Source organism: Lampris incognitus, chromosome 19 (genome assembly GCF_029633865.1).
Source record: "Lampris incognitus isolate fLamInc1 chromosome 19, fLamInc1.hap2, whole genome shotgun sequence".
NCBI lineage: Eukaryota > Metazoa > Chordata > Actinopteri > Lampriformes > Lampridae > Lampris > Lampris incognitus.
The window spans coordinates 3,965,307-3,978,185 of NC_079229.1; the positions used below are offsets into that span (position 1 = coordinate 3,965,307).

Genomic DNA, 12,879 nt, shown 5'->3' on the forward strand with positions numbered 1-12,879 from the left:
ACTTTGTCATTTGACCTTTTAACCTACTTTCAAAGCCCTGTTCTTCCTGGAATGTCACACTGTACTGATTTGTGGACTCTGCTTTCTGTCTCTAGGCTTGAGCTTGTTGTGGATCCCTGGCTAGAAGGACTGTGGGAAGCAATCAAAGGAGCCTCATCAAAAATGGCCTCTGATAAAGATGTTTACTTTCCTGACAAATCAGGAGTTTCCTCAGCAAGGGAAACTCCTGATTTGTCACCTCCAGATGTCAAACTAAACTGTCTAAGTCTTACTGACAACCAGAACAAAAACACTGCCTGTGCATCTGTAGAAGCTGTCTCCAGATCAGTGCTTACAGATCAGGAGTTGCCTTCAGCTCCTCTTACACAGATTACCATTTCTGACTCTGGACCAGCATCCTCTATAGACAGTCCTGGGTTTGCCATCCAGACAGATGATGTTTCTAAATCAGCACCAGAGATACAGACTGAAAATAATGAAGTTTCCCATGCCATACTGGATGCTTCACTGACACACTCACTGCCACCATTGTCTGGGTCCACTCTCAATGTTCCTGCTCTTCCTCCCCCCTACTTGGATGTCACTCTTCAGGAAAACACATTAGAGCAGGTGAGAACTGTTGCTGGAGATGACGCTCAAGGTAATAGTCAAATCCTACAATTATTCAACCAGCCCATATCTGTCGGTCTACTCATTCACCTGTGTAGTGATAGGAATGGCCACAATATGGTTATGCTTTCGTTATAAATTTGGGACACCACCTACATATTTAAGAAATTTCAATAAGCCAAATCAATCGGTTCAGAGCGCAGGCAATTACTTTTAATAATAGAGAAATTTATTAATAGCTAAATGTCTACCAACCGTAGAATAAATGAGTAAATGAATAAATGAAAGAATAAATGGAAAATCAGAATCAGATAGGTAAAGGAAATAACCCTTTTCAAATGACAAAACAACAGAGTTTATCACTCCCTTTGGCAATGGTATGAGGGTATGTGATTTTTTAGATCTAACAGAGAGGGCGGGGTGCTATAAAATTATTAGTATTTTTCTAAGGCTTAAAATGAAGATTTTAGGTTACTTCCCGACATCGACTCTTATCAAAGGTAGCAGATATGATTTGAGCCTGCCTTAGATGATGCGTCAAAGCAGAGATAGTCCGGTTCAGCTAGCGGTTGAGCGATAGTCCACGAAGGCTTACTTCCTACTCCCGTGCCAGGGTTCACTCACAGGGGAGCTGAGATTAACGGGCAATGGCGTCGTCTGCGGCCGGTCCTTCGTTGGGTTGGCGTCTCACGACGTGTTGTATGTAGCGTTCCCTGGGCAAAAACTGCCTGGAGGTTCTTGGCAAGCAGTCAGAAATGTCTCAAAATTATTTGTAAATGCACATACCATGATCCACAAATATTCCACGATTTAAAAATGTGTTTTGCTATCCACAAACACAAAATTCCTTACTCATGACTTGTAAGTTGATGTTTAAATAAATGTGCTATGATTTGTACAAATACATGTCTATTTGTAAATATATTGTTTGTAATTTGTAAAAATACTTTTATACTTTGTCTGTGCATTTCTCATGAAATGTCATTTGTAAATCTGCAATTTTGGGTGTGAAGTGTTGAATCTGCATTTGTGGATTGGCTAGTACACACATTCATCCCTTCATCCAATGACGTAATTTTGAGACAATTTTTTGCTCTTTTGTGATTCACACACAAATAGCTGTTGATCCACACACACAAATGCCCCCCCCCCCTTTTCTTTTTTTTTGACAGTGATATCCACTAGGCTATTTTGGACTTGTCAGTACCTGAACAATATAAAAGTAACTACAGGATCTAAGTTAAAAAAATAATAATTTCACAGATGGAAGAAACAAAAGAGAGCTCAGACTAACATTCAAGTACATTGCTCTGTGTAAGATTTTACAAACAGTCAAGTCCATTTTCTGTTTATATAGTGCCAAATCACAACAGAAGTTATCTCAGGGCACTTTTCATAGAACTTGGTTTGTCCAAGTGGTGTTGCCGCACCTAGCTGTCAAGATGGCGGACCCGCTCGCGCTTGTGCAGAATGGATCTGGCAGCTGGCACGGATTGGGTACCGACACTGCCGCAATCCCTCAATGCACTACAGCCATCAAAACAGCGAATAACACTGCTGCCTCAGATCACAAAAGAGCGAAAAATGGTCATTGGAGGAAGGGAAGAATGCATGTATTGGTCGATCCACCAGAGGAGGTGCTAGTGCAGTGACCAGGACACATACCCACATCTGGCTTCCCACCCGCAGACACGACCAATTGTGTCTTTAGGGATGCCAGACCAAGCTGGAGGTAACCCAGAGATTTGAGCTGGGGAGCCCCGTGTTGGTAGGCAACAGAATAGACCGCTACGATACCTGGACTCCCGTATTTACAGATAGTTTTGAGACATTTCTCTCTCGATAGGGAGAGGGTGTGTCTGTGTGTGTATGGTGGGGGGCAGAGACAAAAAGAGAGAGGGGGAGAGAGGGTTTGAGATTTATATTGACCAACCCAAGTCCTTTTTCCACCATAATTTGAAGGTCAGAGTTTCTGTTATATTGTGGAAATGAGATTAAGTCTTCTTCCTGTGATCAATGATAATCTGGAAATGTTGTCAGGTGGTCCCATGTCTTGCTGTGAATCTAGTACCCATATCAAAAGCAGGGTGGTTCCTGGGGTGAGGCTGATAATCATGTCAAAAGTCATGGCTTCTCTGAGGAGCCTCCTGTCTGGTTGATGTCAATTTTGCATTCCAGTGTGCGGTAGGGAAACAGCTGCTTTGCATACCCAAATGAAAAGGCTATTGATTATCTCTGGTGGGGTTTTCAAGGAGGGGAGAGGGATGAGAAAGAGAGAGAGAGGGGGGGGGGTTATACTCTCTCTCCTACTGCTGTTGTCCGTGTTTATCTAAAATTATTTCCATCTTTTGTCAGACTAATGTATTGGATAAAGAGACACTTAATGAGCTGCCAATATCCAGGGCTGTCCAGTTGACCAGAGGAGATTCAGTCAAGACATCACTTCTGCTAGAGCTGGACATTTCTGTAAGCACAACTTCAACATATTAGTTTCTAACATTTTCATATATAATGATAGGTCTAGTATAATAAGTACAACAGCTGTGTTTCTTCAGTTAGTCTACAGGATTTTCTGTTGTGTATTTTGTGGTACAAACTCTGTTTGAGTTTATACCTTGTGTCTCTCGCCCGCTGCTGCAAGAAGGATTGTACTCCTGAGACGAAACATTTTTTGAACTCTCAACTTTTAACGCATTGTTTGGGTACACTACTGTCTTCTCTCAGGCCCATCCAATAATGACCCATCAGCCAGGGGACTCGTTTGATGTGTTCTGTCCAAACAGAGACTCAGAGGTAGTGGAGTTGCTCTGCAGATTGGGCCTGCAGGACCAGGGAAACCATCATGTAAAGCTATCTTTACGCAAGGACACCAAAAAAAAGAGTAAAGTGCAATTGTTCAATTCTTTTGCAGATGTACACAGTACCCCAAATTTGTTTTTGGAAAAAAACAAATGTACCATGTCGGAATATATAGGGTTATTCAGCATAATGTATTACTCAGCATCAGTTGATTGTGGTGTATTGTGCACCCACTGTTTGCAGTTTAAGCATGGCCTCAAGTTTGTAACATTGATTTTGACATCTCCTGTCTCTCTGGCTGCAGGTGCCCAGCTGCCACCCTACATTTCCGAGAACAGTACTCTGCAGTATCTGTTTACGTGGTGCCTAGAGATCAGAAGTGTTCCTAAGAAGGTATGGCTTAGCTTTGCTCTAGGGCACAAGAATAAAATACTGGCCAGTTACATTTGCAGTACATGACATCTATTTCACTTTGTGTGTTTACAGAGATCAGATAGGAAATCACTGAAGGATCATATTTCCTCTTGAACATAAGCACACTTGATTCAGTCCTGCTATACATGGTTGGAAATAACTATAGTCTATATTATTAATTGTGTAACTACTTGTTGACAGTGCTGGTACCATATAAAATTATTTGGTATTCCATTACTGACCATACCAGAAAGTCATTTAAAGCTAGAGTGCAGGACTTTTACATATAATTGAACATTCGTTACATTCAAGCCCTTGCCAGACGAGATCACACAATGCTGATTAAGCCTATCACCGCCAGGTAATCTCTCTGTACTGGAGGTTCGAACCCAGGACCTTCTCCATAGCAAACAGCTTGGACTGCTCGTGGGTTAGCTTGTCAAGCGACTCAGCTAGAAAGGCTAAGTTGCTAGCCAGTGCCACCACCTGGGAGGCACCGGCATAACCGCGGTCAAGAACGGTGACCGTCAACCGGTCCCGCTCATTGGGCAGTGATGGCCGACCACCTGGCCAGAGGGAGGATGAAGGCAGGAGACAGACCCTGACTGAATTCTCGATAAGGAGCACTCCCTTGTCCCACTCCCAGCCCTCCACAGAGCAGTAGGGACCATAATCTGTAGCCGGAGTCATGGTGCTAAATGGGGAGACCCACTCATGCTGTGCATAGTGGCAGATGGTTGCCATCTTAGGACATAGCACATGAGGGCGAAGCCTACCGTGTGGCTGGGTACAAAGGCCGACCGTGATGTCTTTTCTTCTGGTGGCAGAAGAAAAATGGCTGGGCAAGTTGTCGAGAGGGTACCGGTGAACCGCCGGCGGCTCCAAGTCAAGGAAGAGAGAGGTCGGGTCCTCTTCCTCGACGACATGATGGTCGTCCTCTTCGTCATACTTGGCCCAGGATTTAGAACGGGCCACTGCCCCTTTGCTCGCTGGTCCATAGCCGGCGCGGGAGAGGAGTAAGGGGTCGGCATACTTCTGCCTATTCTTGCGCTCCACCTGGGGGAGAGTGAGGCAGGAAGGTCTCGGCTCCCTCCACGTGATACCAACCGAGGTAAAAGAAACAGGCCTGGTGGCTCTACAGCGAAGACATCTTTGTGGAGCGGGAGGAGCCGGTCTTGGTCGGCGAAGACATGACTGCGACACTGGAGGGTGACAGAAAAAAAAATCACAAATCTGTAGTCAAGGTGGCTGAGTGAAAAAGGGAGACAAGTTGTGGAGATGCTGGGGTTATAGTATAGGTGGACGGGCACTGTGTGGCTCCTAGTTCAGTCAATTTTATTTGTATAGCCCATTATCACAAGTTACAAATTTGCCTCAGTGGGAAAAGATCTGTCTCAGGTACCGAGGTGGAGCCTCGAAGGGGTAAACCAATAGCGAAGCCCATTAGGGGGCAGAGCACGTACAACATAGAAACGTCCCATACACAGCAAAATAAGAAAGAAAGAAAAAAAGAAAATATAGGCAGAGGACAACGTCTCTGCAGATACAGGCACCACCACACGTCTAGTGGGTCATAAGGGATGGTTGAGAGGGATTATTTTTGTATGAGTCTATACATTTTGGGGGTAAATGAGTAGGATTTTCCTCATTTACCTCTTAAATAAGATGCCAGAGATTCTAAAAACTGTGAGGCAGAGCTCAAAATTGTAAATTTTCATGGTCCTAGTGGGTTCTGTTATATTCATGTACTTTTTAACAAGCACAGGAGTGACTGAGTGTTGAATTTGAGCCCCAAGCTGAAAATGTTCTGACCCACCCTTGGGAGAACAGTGGAAATTGAAATTCAAAGCCTCTTGTGTTATTTGGAAGTGGCAAAAGGCCCTAGGCCTGTATGATCGAAAGCTAACCAGTAAATAGAAAGCTGGAAACAAAGGCGGAATTGAACTTTGCGGCCAGTTTATTTAGATCCAACATAACTGACTTGGCTTGACAACTTAAAAATATTGCGGGACATACTGTAGTAACTGTAAGAGGCTTTTTAGAGTGCCATTTGGCATATGGCTTGTGTGCCACTGGGCACTTAGTGCTTCTGTATAATTTGAAAATGTGACATTCATATGGAACACTGGGAAAAGATGTAGGCACTCAGATGGAAGGATGCACTGAGACAGTACTCCAATTCATAATATATATGGGCGGCGCGGTGGCCCAGTGGTTAGCGCCGTTGCCTCACAGCAAGAAGGTCCTGGGTTCGAATCCCAGGCCGTCCCAGATCCTTTCTGTGTGGAGTTTGCGTGTTCTCCCTGTGTCTGCGTGGGTTTCAAAAAAGACATGCATGTTAGGCTTAATAATCCTGTCTGTGCCCCTGAGCAAGGCAATAGGAAGAAATAACTGGAGTTGGTCCCCGGGTGCTGCACGGCAGCTGCCCACTGCTCCTAGCTACACAAGTAGGATGGGTTAAACGCAGAGAGTAAATTTCATTTGTATGTATGCACAAAATGACTAATAAAGAGTATTCTGTTCTATGTTCTATATTAATATATGTTCAACAAAATGCAGGTTCCCTTTAAATATCAGCTCTATCGCAATCATCCCCTTTTCAAAGGTTTCAATTTAGTTAAGTGCTACAGCAAACCAAACAAATACACTCACCAAAGTGTCAGCACTTAAACATATACATATATTGACAAGTCTGTTGATGGCTGTGTTGCTAGAATGCAATTCAGAAAACAAAGAGGAGATAACGAAAATTGGGTGGGGAATCCAAAATCATGAAAATCGCATCCCCGGTGATTTTCTGAAGTCTTAGCCGGGTACAGATGATGAAAGACTCCAAACCTTGTCTCCCTCTCGGGTAGGCGTTTGTCAGAGCTCTTGTGGAGTATACAGCGGACAGTGGACAGAGGAGGAGACTGCAGGAGCTGTGCAGTAAGCAGGGTGCTGCAGACTACAACCGCTATGTGAGAGACACAAACCTCAGTGTGTTGGAACTGCTCACGGCTTTCCCCTCGTGCTCGCCTCCTCTCAGCCTCCTCATAGGTGAGAATGTCACTGCTTATTTCTCCAGTGCACAAAACACAAGTAAATCGGTAAATACCATCCATGCTAGCGGTGCATAGTATAGCATAAGGAAAAATATCAGAATTCGACAAGTCCATCTTAACTGCCAAATTTTGACAAATATCTTGTATTCATTTTTCTGGGTGGCCCACATCATACAATTTGCATCACACAAAGGTTGTCATTTTGCTTATTTAGGCTAGAATTTATCAGTTATCGACACCATATAATGCTAGTTAGATACTGCAACATATTGGTGCTGATGCCTGATAGTTTAGTATAGCCTGCTGATCAGCCAACAGTACATGGAGGGAGAAGTGGGTATTTTGGATTATTGAGTGATTCTCTTGTTTTCGAGAGGAATACATGCCTTACGTTAATTAGATGAGGCTCTTCAAGCTTCTGGACTTCCATGATGTTAATTGAAATGCATTTTGGCTTACTAGACCACACTCGTGCAAAATAACAGTGGAATGAAGGGGCTCCATTTTATGTCAGACAAGTGTGTTTTTGCCCAGTGTGTCCAGTAGGTGTCAGTGTAGCTCCAGTAAACCAAGGTTTGTGCGTTATCTGTTCCGGTTGCAAGGGCCCCCGGGTGATGGTAAATGGTTACAGTATCCATTTCAAGGATACCCTCAGGATGAACATTGACTCACCTGTGTCAGTTAATCTATAGCCTCAGCATGGCTTTCAGGGGCGGCTTAGGATCTCTGTGATTTCTGTGGTTATGTGATAAGAATAAGTTGCACTTTCACAAGTATATATTATTTATTTGTCTCCCTGCTAATTGCATTGATCAATTGTTTTTGGGTTCTTCACTCTATACTTGGCCTGTTTTCGTCCTTTGAGCCAACATTTGGTGGAAAAATAACATTTCAATTTCAATAGGAAATTTGGCTGGTCAATCGGTACGGACCCAATATTCTTTGACTGAAAACTACTAGACAGTGAAATTAGTTGGCCTCAACTTTACATACAAGTTGAATTGTCCTCTAAAACAGCTGTGTCACAGTTCTTGGCTTACCCAATGTCAGTTATTTTTGGCCCCTATGCCAACCACAGCACCTTTTTTCAGCAGTGAACCGATGCAGAAATTGGCAATCAGGACGTTTGAGCCTCAGTGAAAAATGTGCTGTTGGAGACGCTTCGGGGCAGCAGCTGTTGTGTGGGGACCGAGGCCATCCATCGGTCAGCAACTGAGCCTCACAAGGACACAAGCATGCGGGGTCAGCAAGGAGCATAGGTTAATGGTCAGCCCTGACTCTGCGTGTCACCATTTAATCACATCGCTGCATCATGGTGCCCCTCCCGCTCGATTAGCTTGACCGAGGGGAAGGTGTTTGCTGATCCGTGTTTACGCAGTAAAACCTTAACTGTAAATAATGAGGAGACCGCCGTGTGCATCCACAGAGATCTTCAGCCAGGTGGTGGCTGGGCGTAAGAGTGGATGTTGTGTGTAAACGGAGAAAGATAAGCCAACTTGTGGAGGCAGCTGCCTTGTTACATGGCACAGTGGTGTTTGATGGAAACCTTTCAAAGTCCGAACACCGGGGGACTGAATCCTGTCTATGTGCATATTTTTCCAATTTATTCTACCCATTTTTCCTGCTTTATTAAGAACAGTGGATCATTGCAATAAGAATGCATCAGTATCCCAAGAGGCTTGAGCATATGTCTACACTTGGCTATGAATTCTGGTTGTCCGATCATAGATAACACATGAGAAATGATCCCCCCTTCATTAAGTAAATTAAAATGAATAAAATATACTGGAAGTTTTGAATGGCTTTGGCAAAACAAAAAGTTTCACAACCTCATAAATCACTGTAACCACTCAGCGGCTCTTTGTAAAATCAGTATACATGCTAAACAAATGGGTTAAAGCCCTGGGACTTCATCGTGTTGAAGAGAAACCAAGTTGTCTTTTTCTTCAATATTTTTGGGCTTTGCCTCCAAGCCGCCATCGCAACAAGAGACCCTGCAGTAGCAGTGTTAAAAGGGATAAATCCATTGTGTGCGCCAACAGTATCATCACACTGCAGTGATTGAGATGATGGATAGATGCTCCTTTCTCTTGGACATTGCTGTCACACAGTAACAGAGAGCCAGCGGTGCAGACACAGCGCAGCTGCAAAGACGGGCGAGGAGTAGTATTGTCGGGCACGATACAGCCGCTACTAGGAACACGTCTTTGCGGGGGCGTCCGGGTAGCGTGGTGGTCTGTTCCGTTGCCTACCGACATGGGGATCGCCGGTTCGAATCCCCATGTTACCTTCGGCTTGGTTGAGCGTCCCTACAGACACAAGTGGCTGTGTCTGCGGGTGGGAAGCTGGATGTTGGTATGTGTCCTGGTCGCTACACTGACGCCCCCTCTGGTCGGTCGGGACGCCTGTTCGGGGGGGGGGCGGATTGGGGGAAATAGCGTGATCCTCCCACGTGCTTCGTCCCCCTGGCAAAACTCCTCACTGTCAGGTGAAAAGAAGCGGCTGGCGACTCCACATGTACGGGAGGAGGCAGGTGGTAGTCTGCCGCCCTCTCCGGATCAGCAGAGGGGGTGGAGCAGAGACCAGGACGGTTCGGAAGAGTGGGGTAAATGGACGGGTACAATTGGGGAGAAAAGGGGAAAAATCCCCCCCCCCCAAAAAAAGAAACACATCTTTCCACACTGGACACCACAGGAATGAGTGACTGTTTTGCTGTGATTTTGCCAGTATACACACCAAATTACAATGTGGGGAAAGGTAAGCTTTAGTCGTACTTTCATTCAGAAATGGACTTTGCCATGAAATGGAAGAATGGGGATCATGTTAGTAGCTAGGTCCACCCGTACGCTTGGCCCGACAAGGACCGTGTTACATATCCCACCCTCCGGTACTTATCTCAGTTTTGTGTCTCCATGTTTGGACATTGGAGCACCTCCTGTTAGCCATCATGGGTTGAACCCGGGTCAGCTGGCTTGGCATTAGACGCCTCACTCCCTTATGCCAATGCTCTGTTTCACTTCATCGTGGTTTACAGCACTTGGGTATATTTTACAGATCATGTCTGCCGTTAGTTGAATAATGTCTCATGGATAAACAGAAATATTTATAAGTTATGTATTTGAGTAAGTTTATCAAAGTTTTTTTTTTTTTTTAATGTAACTATCTTGGGACTTTTTTTTCCCACTCAGCTTCTCCAGCGCTGTTCAGACGTTGACTCAGAAATATATGCTCTATGAAAAACGGATTGGTTTGTTGGTCACAATTTACAGGACTGTCTGCCATGGATTGTGATTGACTCTGGAACATTTGCAATGGCTTTCAGATGGGTTTTTTTTTTTTTTTGGCTGGAAAACTTTAGCTTGCCCAAACACACGCCTGCACAGAATCTGTAGTGATTACTTTAAAAATCCCCTGCCCTCCAAATGTAGACCTGCTCCTCCTCTTGTGTTGAAATGGCTGATAAAGACTTGATAAACATTTAGATGAAGACAGTCGAGTAGGTCAGACACGTTCATTTGTCAGAAGCGTTCATGCCAGCGTGGGCTTAGCCATTTTATTGCCACCTTCAGAAAAATCCACACCGAAAAAGAACTGGAATGCACTCTTCATATGTCAAAGTTTTGGAGCTGCCCTCTCAATACCCTGAGCAATTTAGATGTCGGCGCAAACTAGAAAAAGAGGAAAATAGATTTAGTCCAGCTGTTTTGTCTTTCCAAAGGGGCTTAGCAGAAAAAATGGGTGTTTTTGTTAGGGCTCAGCTGGCACATATGGCGGAGCTTCATATTTCCAGGTTCATTTATCACTGAGATCACATTCACGGGGTGAAACAAAAGAAACTACAGTGTGAGTGTGTCACAAAACTGATCCAACTTGCAGTCACTCGCTTGACCTAGATTGGTACTAGGTTGATGCCGGTTCTAGCATAGCAAGTGGCAAATGTTGTTGCTAAGAGGGTATATTTATCTCTTGCTGTCACAACGACCCCCGGTTTCTTTCAAGCCTTCCTGTGCCATGCCGCCAGACACCAAATACCAGCCGAAAGAGGGCACCTTCATTGCTGGCATTGAAATAAGGTCTGCATAAGCAATCTGTTTCCTACTGGTTACACATCTGGACACTTGGGATCTCGTAACCTGGACTTTGTAAATTTTTTTAAATATAGAAGTGTGTCCTAGAAATAAGACATTAACCTGGGCAGGGGTTATGGGGGACTTTCAAATAGGTAGGACAGCTTAATAAACCAGGATGTTTTCTTCTCACCATCTCCTTTACGGCCTTGCTGTTTGATTCTTAGTGAGACAACAATGTGCTCGACAGTGAAGAACCACACATCTGTGCTTGCCTTTCAGAGCATTTGCCGAAACTGCAGCCGAGGCCTTATTCAGCCGCCAGGTAAGGTGACAAAAGAAAATGTAGGAATGTAACTTGACTTGACTTATATTTAGTGCTTTGTGAGATAATAAAGATTGTATGTGTAAAGTAGCCTTGTTTCTTCTAGCTGTTGCACGTTTTGAACAGGCAGAAGCGTTTGTGCTTGTGCTAGATTTAAACTACACTAGTTGCTCAGTGATTCATTCTTCCTGATAAGTTCGAGTGCATTAGGATGTCTTCAAAGCCTGTGTGGAGCAGCGGCATTTAAACCGGTGTCAAAACCGCCCACTTCCTCTCATTAGTCCTCCACTTATCCGAGTGGGTTTTGTTTGTGTGTGTGTGTGTGTGTGCTTAAGCGTGTAAGTGTGGTGTGTGTGTGTGTGTGGGGGGGGGTAGAGAGCGTGAACAGGGGAGACGGTGGCCGTAGTTTATCAGATGGCACTGAGACATGAGAGGCCTGCATTATTGACGCTGTGGTCAATAGAAGTCCCCAGTGGCTTGCAGGAACCGGAGAGCGAGAGAGAGAGAGCGTGTCCCCAAACCCCCCACAGGGGGAAGAGATGAGGGGGGTGCGGGGAGGAAGGCCGAATTTGGACAGTTTTGTCCCAAGTGAGAAGATTCCATTTGAGAGACAGCTGTTTTGACATTACACAGTAGCGTTACACATTGAATGAAGCAGGATTCATTATGTTGGTCTCTGTTGTTGTAGATTATGATTAAGCATGCGTTTTTGCCCTTCATTTCATGCTCATTTCCATAGTGTGATCAGTGTTGCATCAAATGAATGTGCGTGACCTTATTTATTCAATAATCCGTTCAACTTGGCTTCTTCCGTGTGTTTCTTCTAAAGCTCGTTCTATGTGAAGAGCAAGCATACAGCATAGTTTTGTGAACTACCCAACTTTTCCTGCCATTCCTTTGTGCCCTCTCACATTTCTACTTCAACTCTCTGTTTCATTCTGTTACTCTCTCTCAAACACACACACACACGCACACATTTTCCTCTCTATCTCTTTACTCTGCCTCTGTCTCCCACCTACAATCTGTATTTCGCTCCAGCTCCAGTCTCATGCACCCAGGGAAGCTGCATTTTGTCTTCAACGTGCTTGAGTTACCAGCGTGCTCGGGGCGACCTGCAGGGAGACTGGGCTTGTGCACCGGTTGGCTGTCCGACCTTGTTAATCCCATCCTGGTGCACCCTGGGAAGTCTGAATCCCCTGGCAGCCCGGCTTGGCCAATGGTAATATGAGAATACTAAAGAACGAAGAGCTGAATTGGAATGAATGCTCATGGATTTAGTTGGATGTATTTCCAAGTGCTTAGACTAGTGAGTACAAGTGTCCAGAAATGCAGCAGTGGTTAAAATAATTTTCTTTGGCGGGGAAAAGGGAGGGAAAAAAAACCAACAAAAAAACCAGTGTTATCCTTTTTGGCTAGATTCAGGTCCTGCTTGAGCCTTCTTTCCTTGATCTCTAGTGTATTTTCTGACCGTCTCAACTGCAAATAAAATCCTAAGAGGGGTAAACTGCCCATTCTCCTCCAAAAAGGCACACTCTAGAGGTTCTTGAGTTTTAGAGCAGACAAGTGTGAGTAAGAAGGAAATTGCCACATGAAGTGCCAGGTCACAGCTCAAAGTCAGAGA

At 44.6% G+C, this 12,879-nt stretch overlaps 1 protein-coding gene across 1 annotated transcript in view; it reads left to right on the plus strand.

Annotated features, from left to right (window-relative positions):
- Nucleotides 1-12,879, plus strand: part of mtrr (5-methyltetrahydrofolate-homocysteine methyltransferase reductase) — a 30,177-nt gene that overhangs the window by 2,704 nt on the left and 14,594 nt on the right. Inside the window, exons 5-12 of the mRNA XM_056299672.1 lie at nt 96-327; nt 370-609; nt 2,965-3,075; nt 3,334-3,490; nt 3,713-3,801; nt 6,681-6,861; nt 11,216-11,258; nt 12,297-12,477. Of these exons, the coding sequence (XP_056155647.1) occupies nt 96-327; nt 370-609; nt 2,965-3,075; nt 3,334-3,490; nt 3,713-3,801; nt 6,681-6,861; nt 11,216-11,258; nt 12,297-12,477 (1,234 nt within the window). The remainder of the gene's footprint in view (nt 1-95; nt 328-369; nt 610-2,964; nt 3,076-3,333; nt 3,491-3,712; nt 3,802-6,680; nt 6,862-11,215; nt 11,259-12,296; nt 12,478-12,879) is intronic.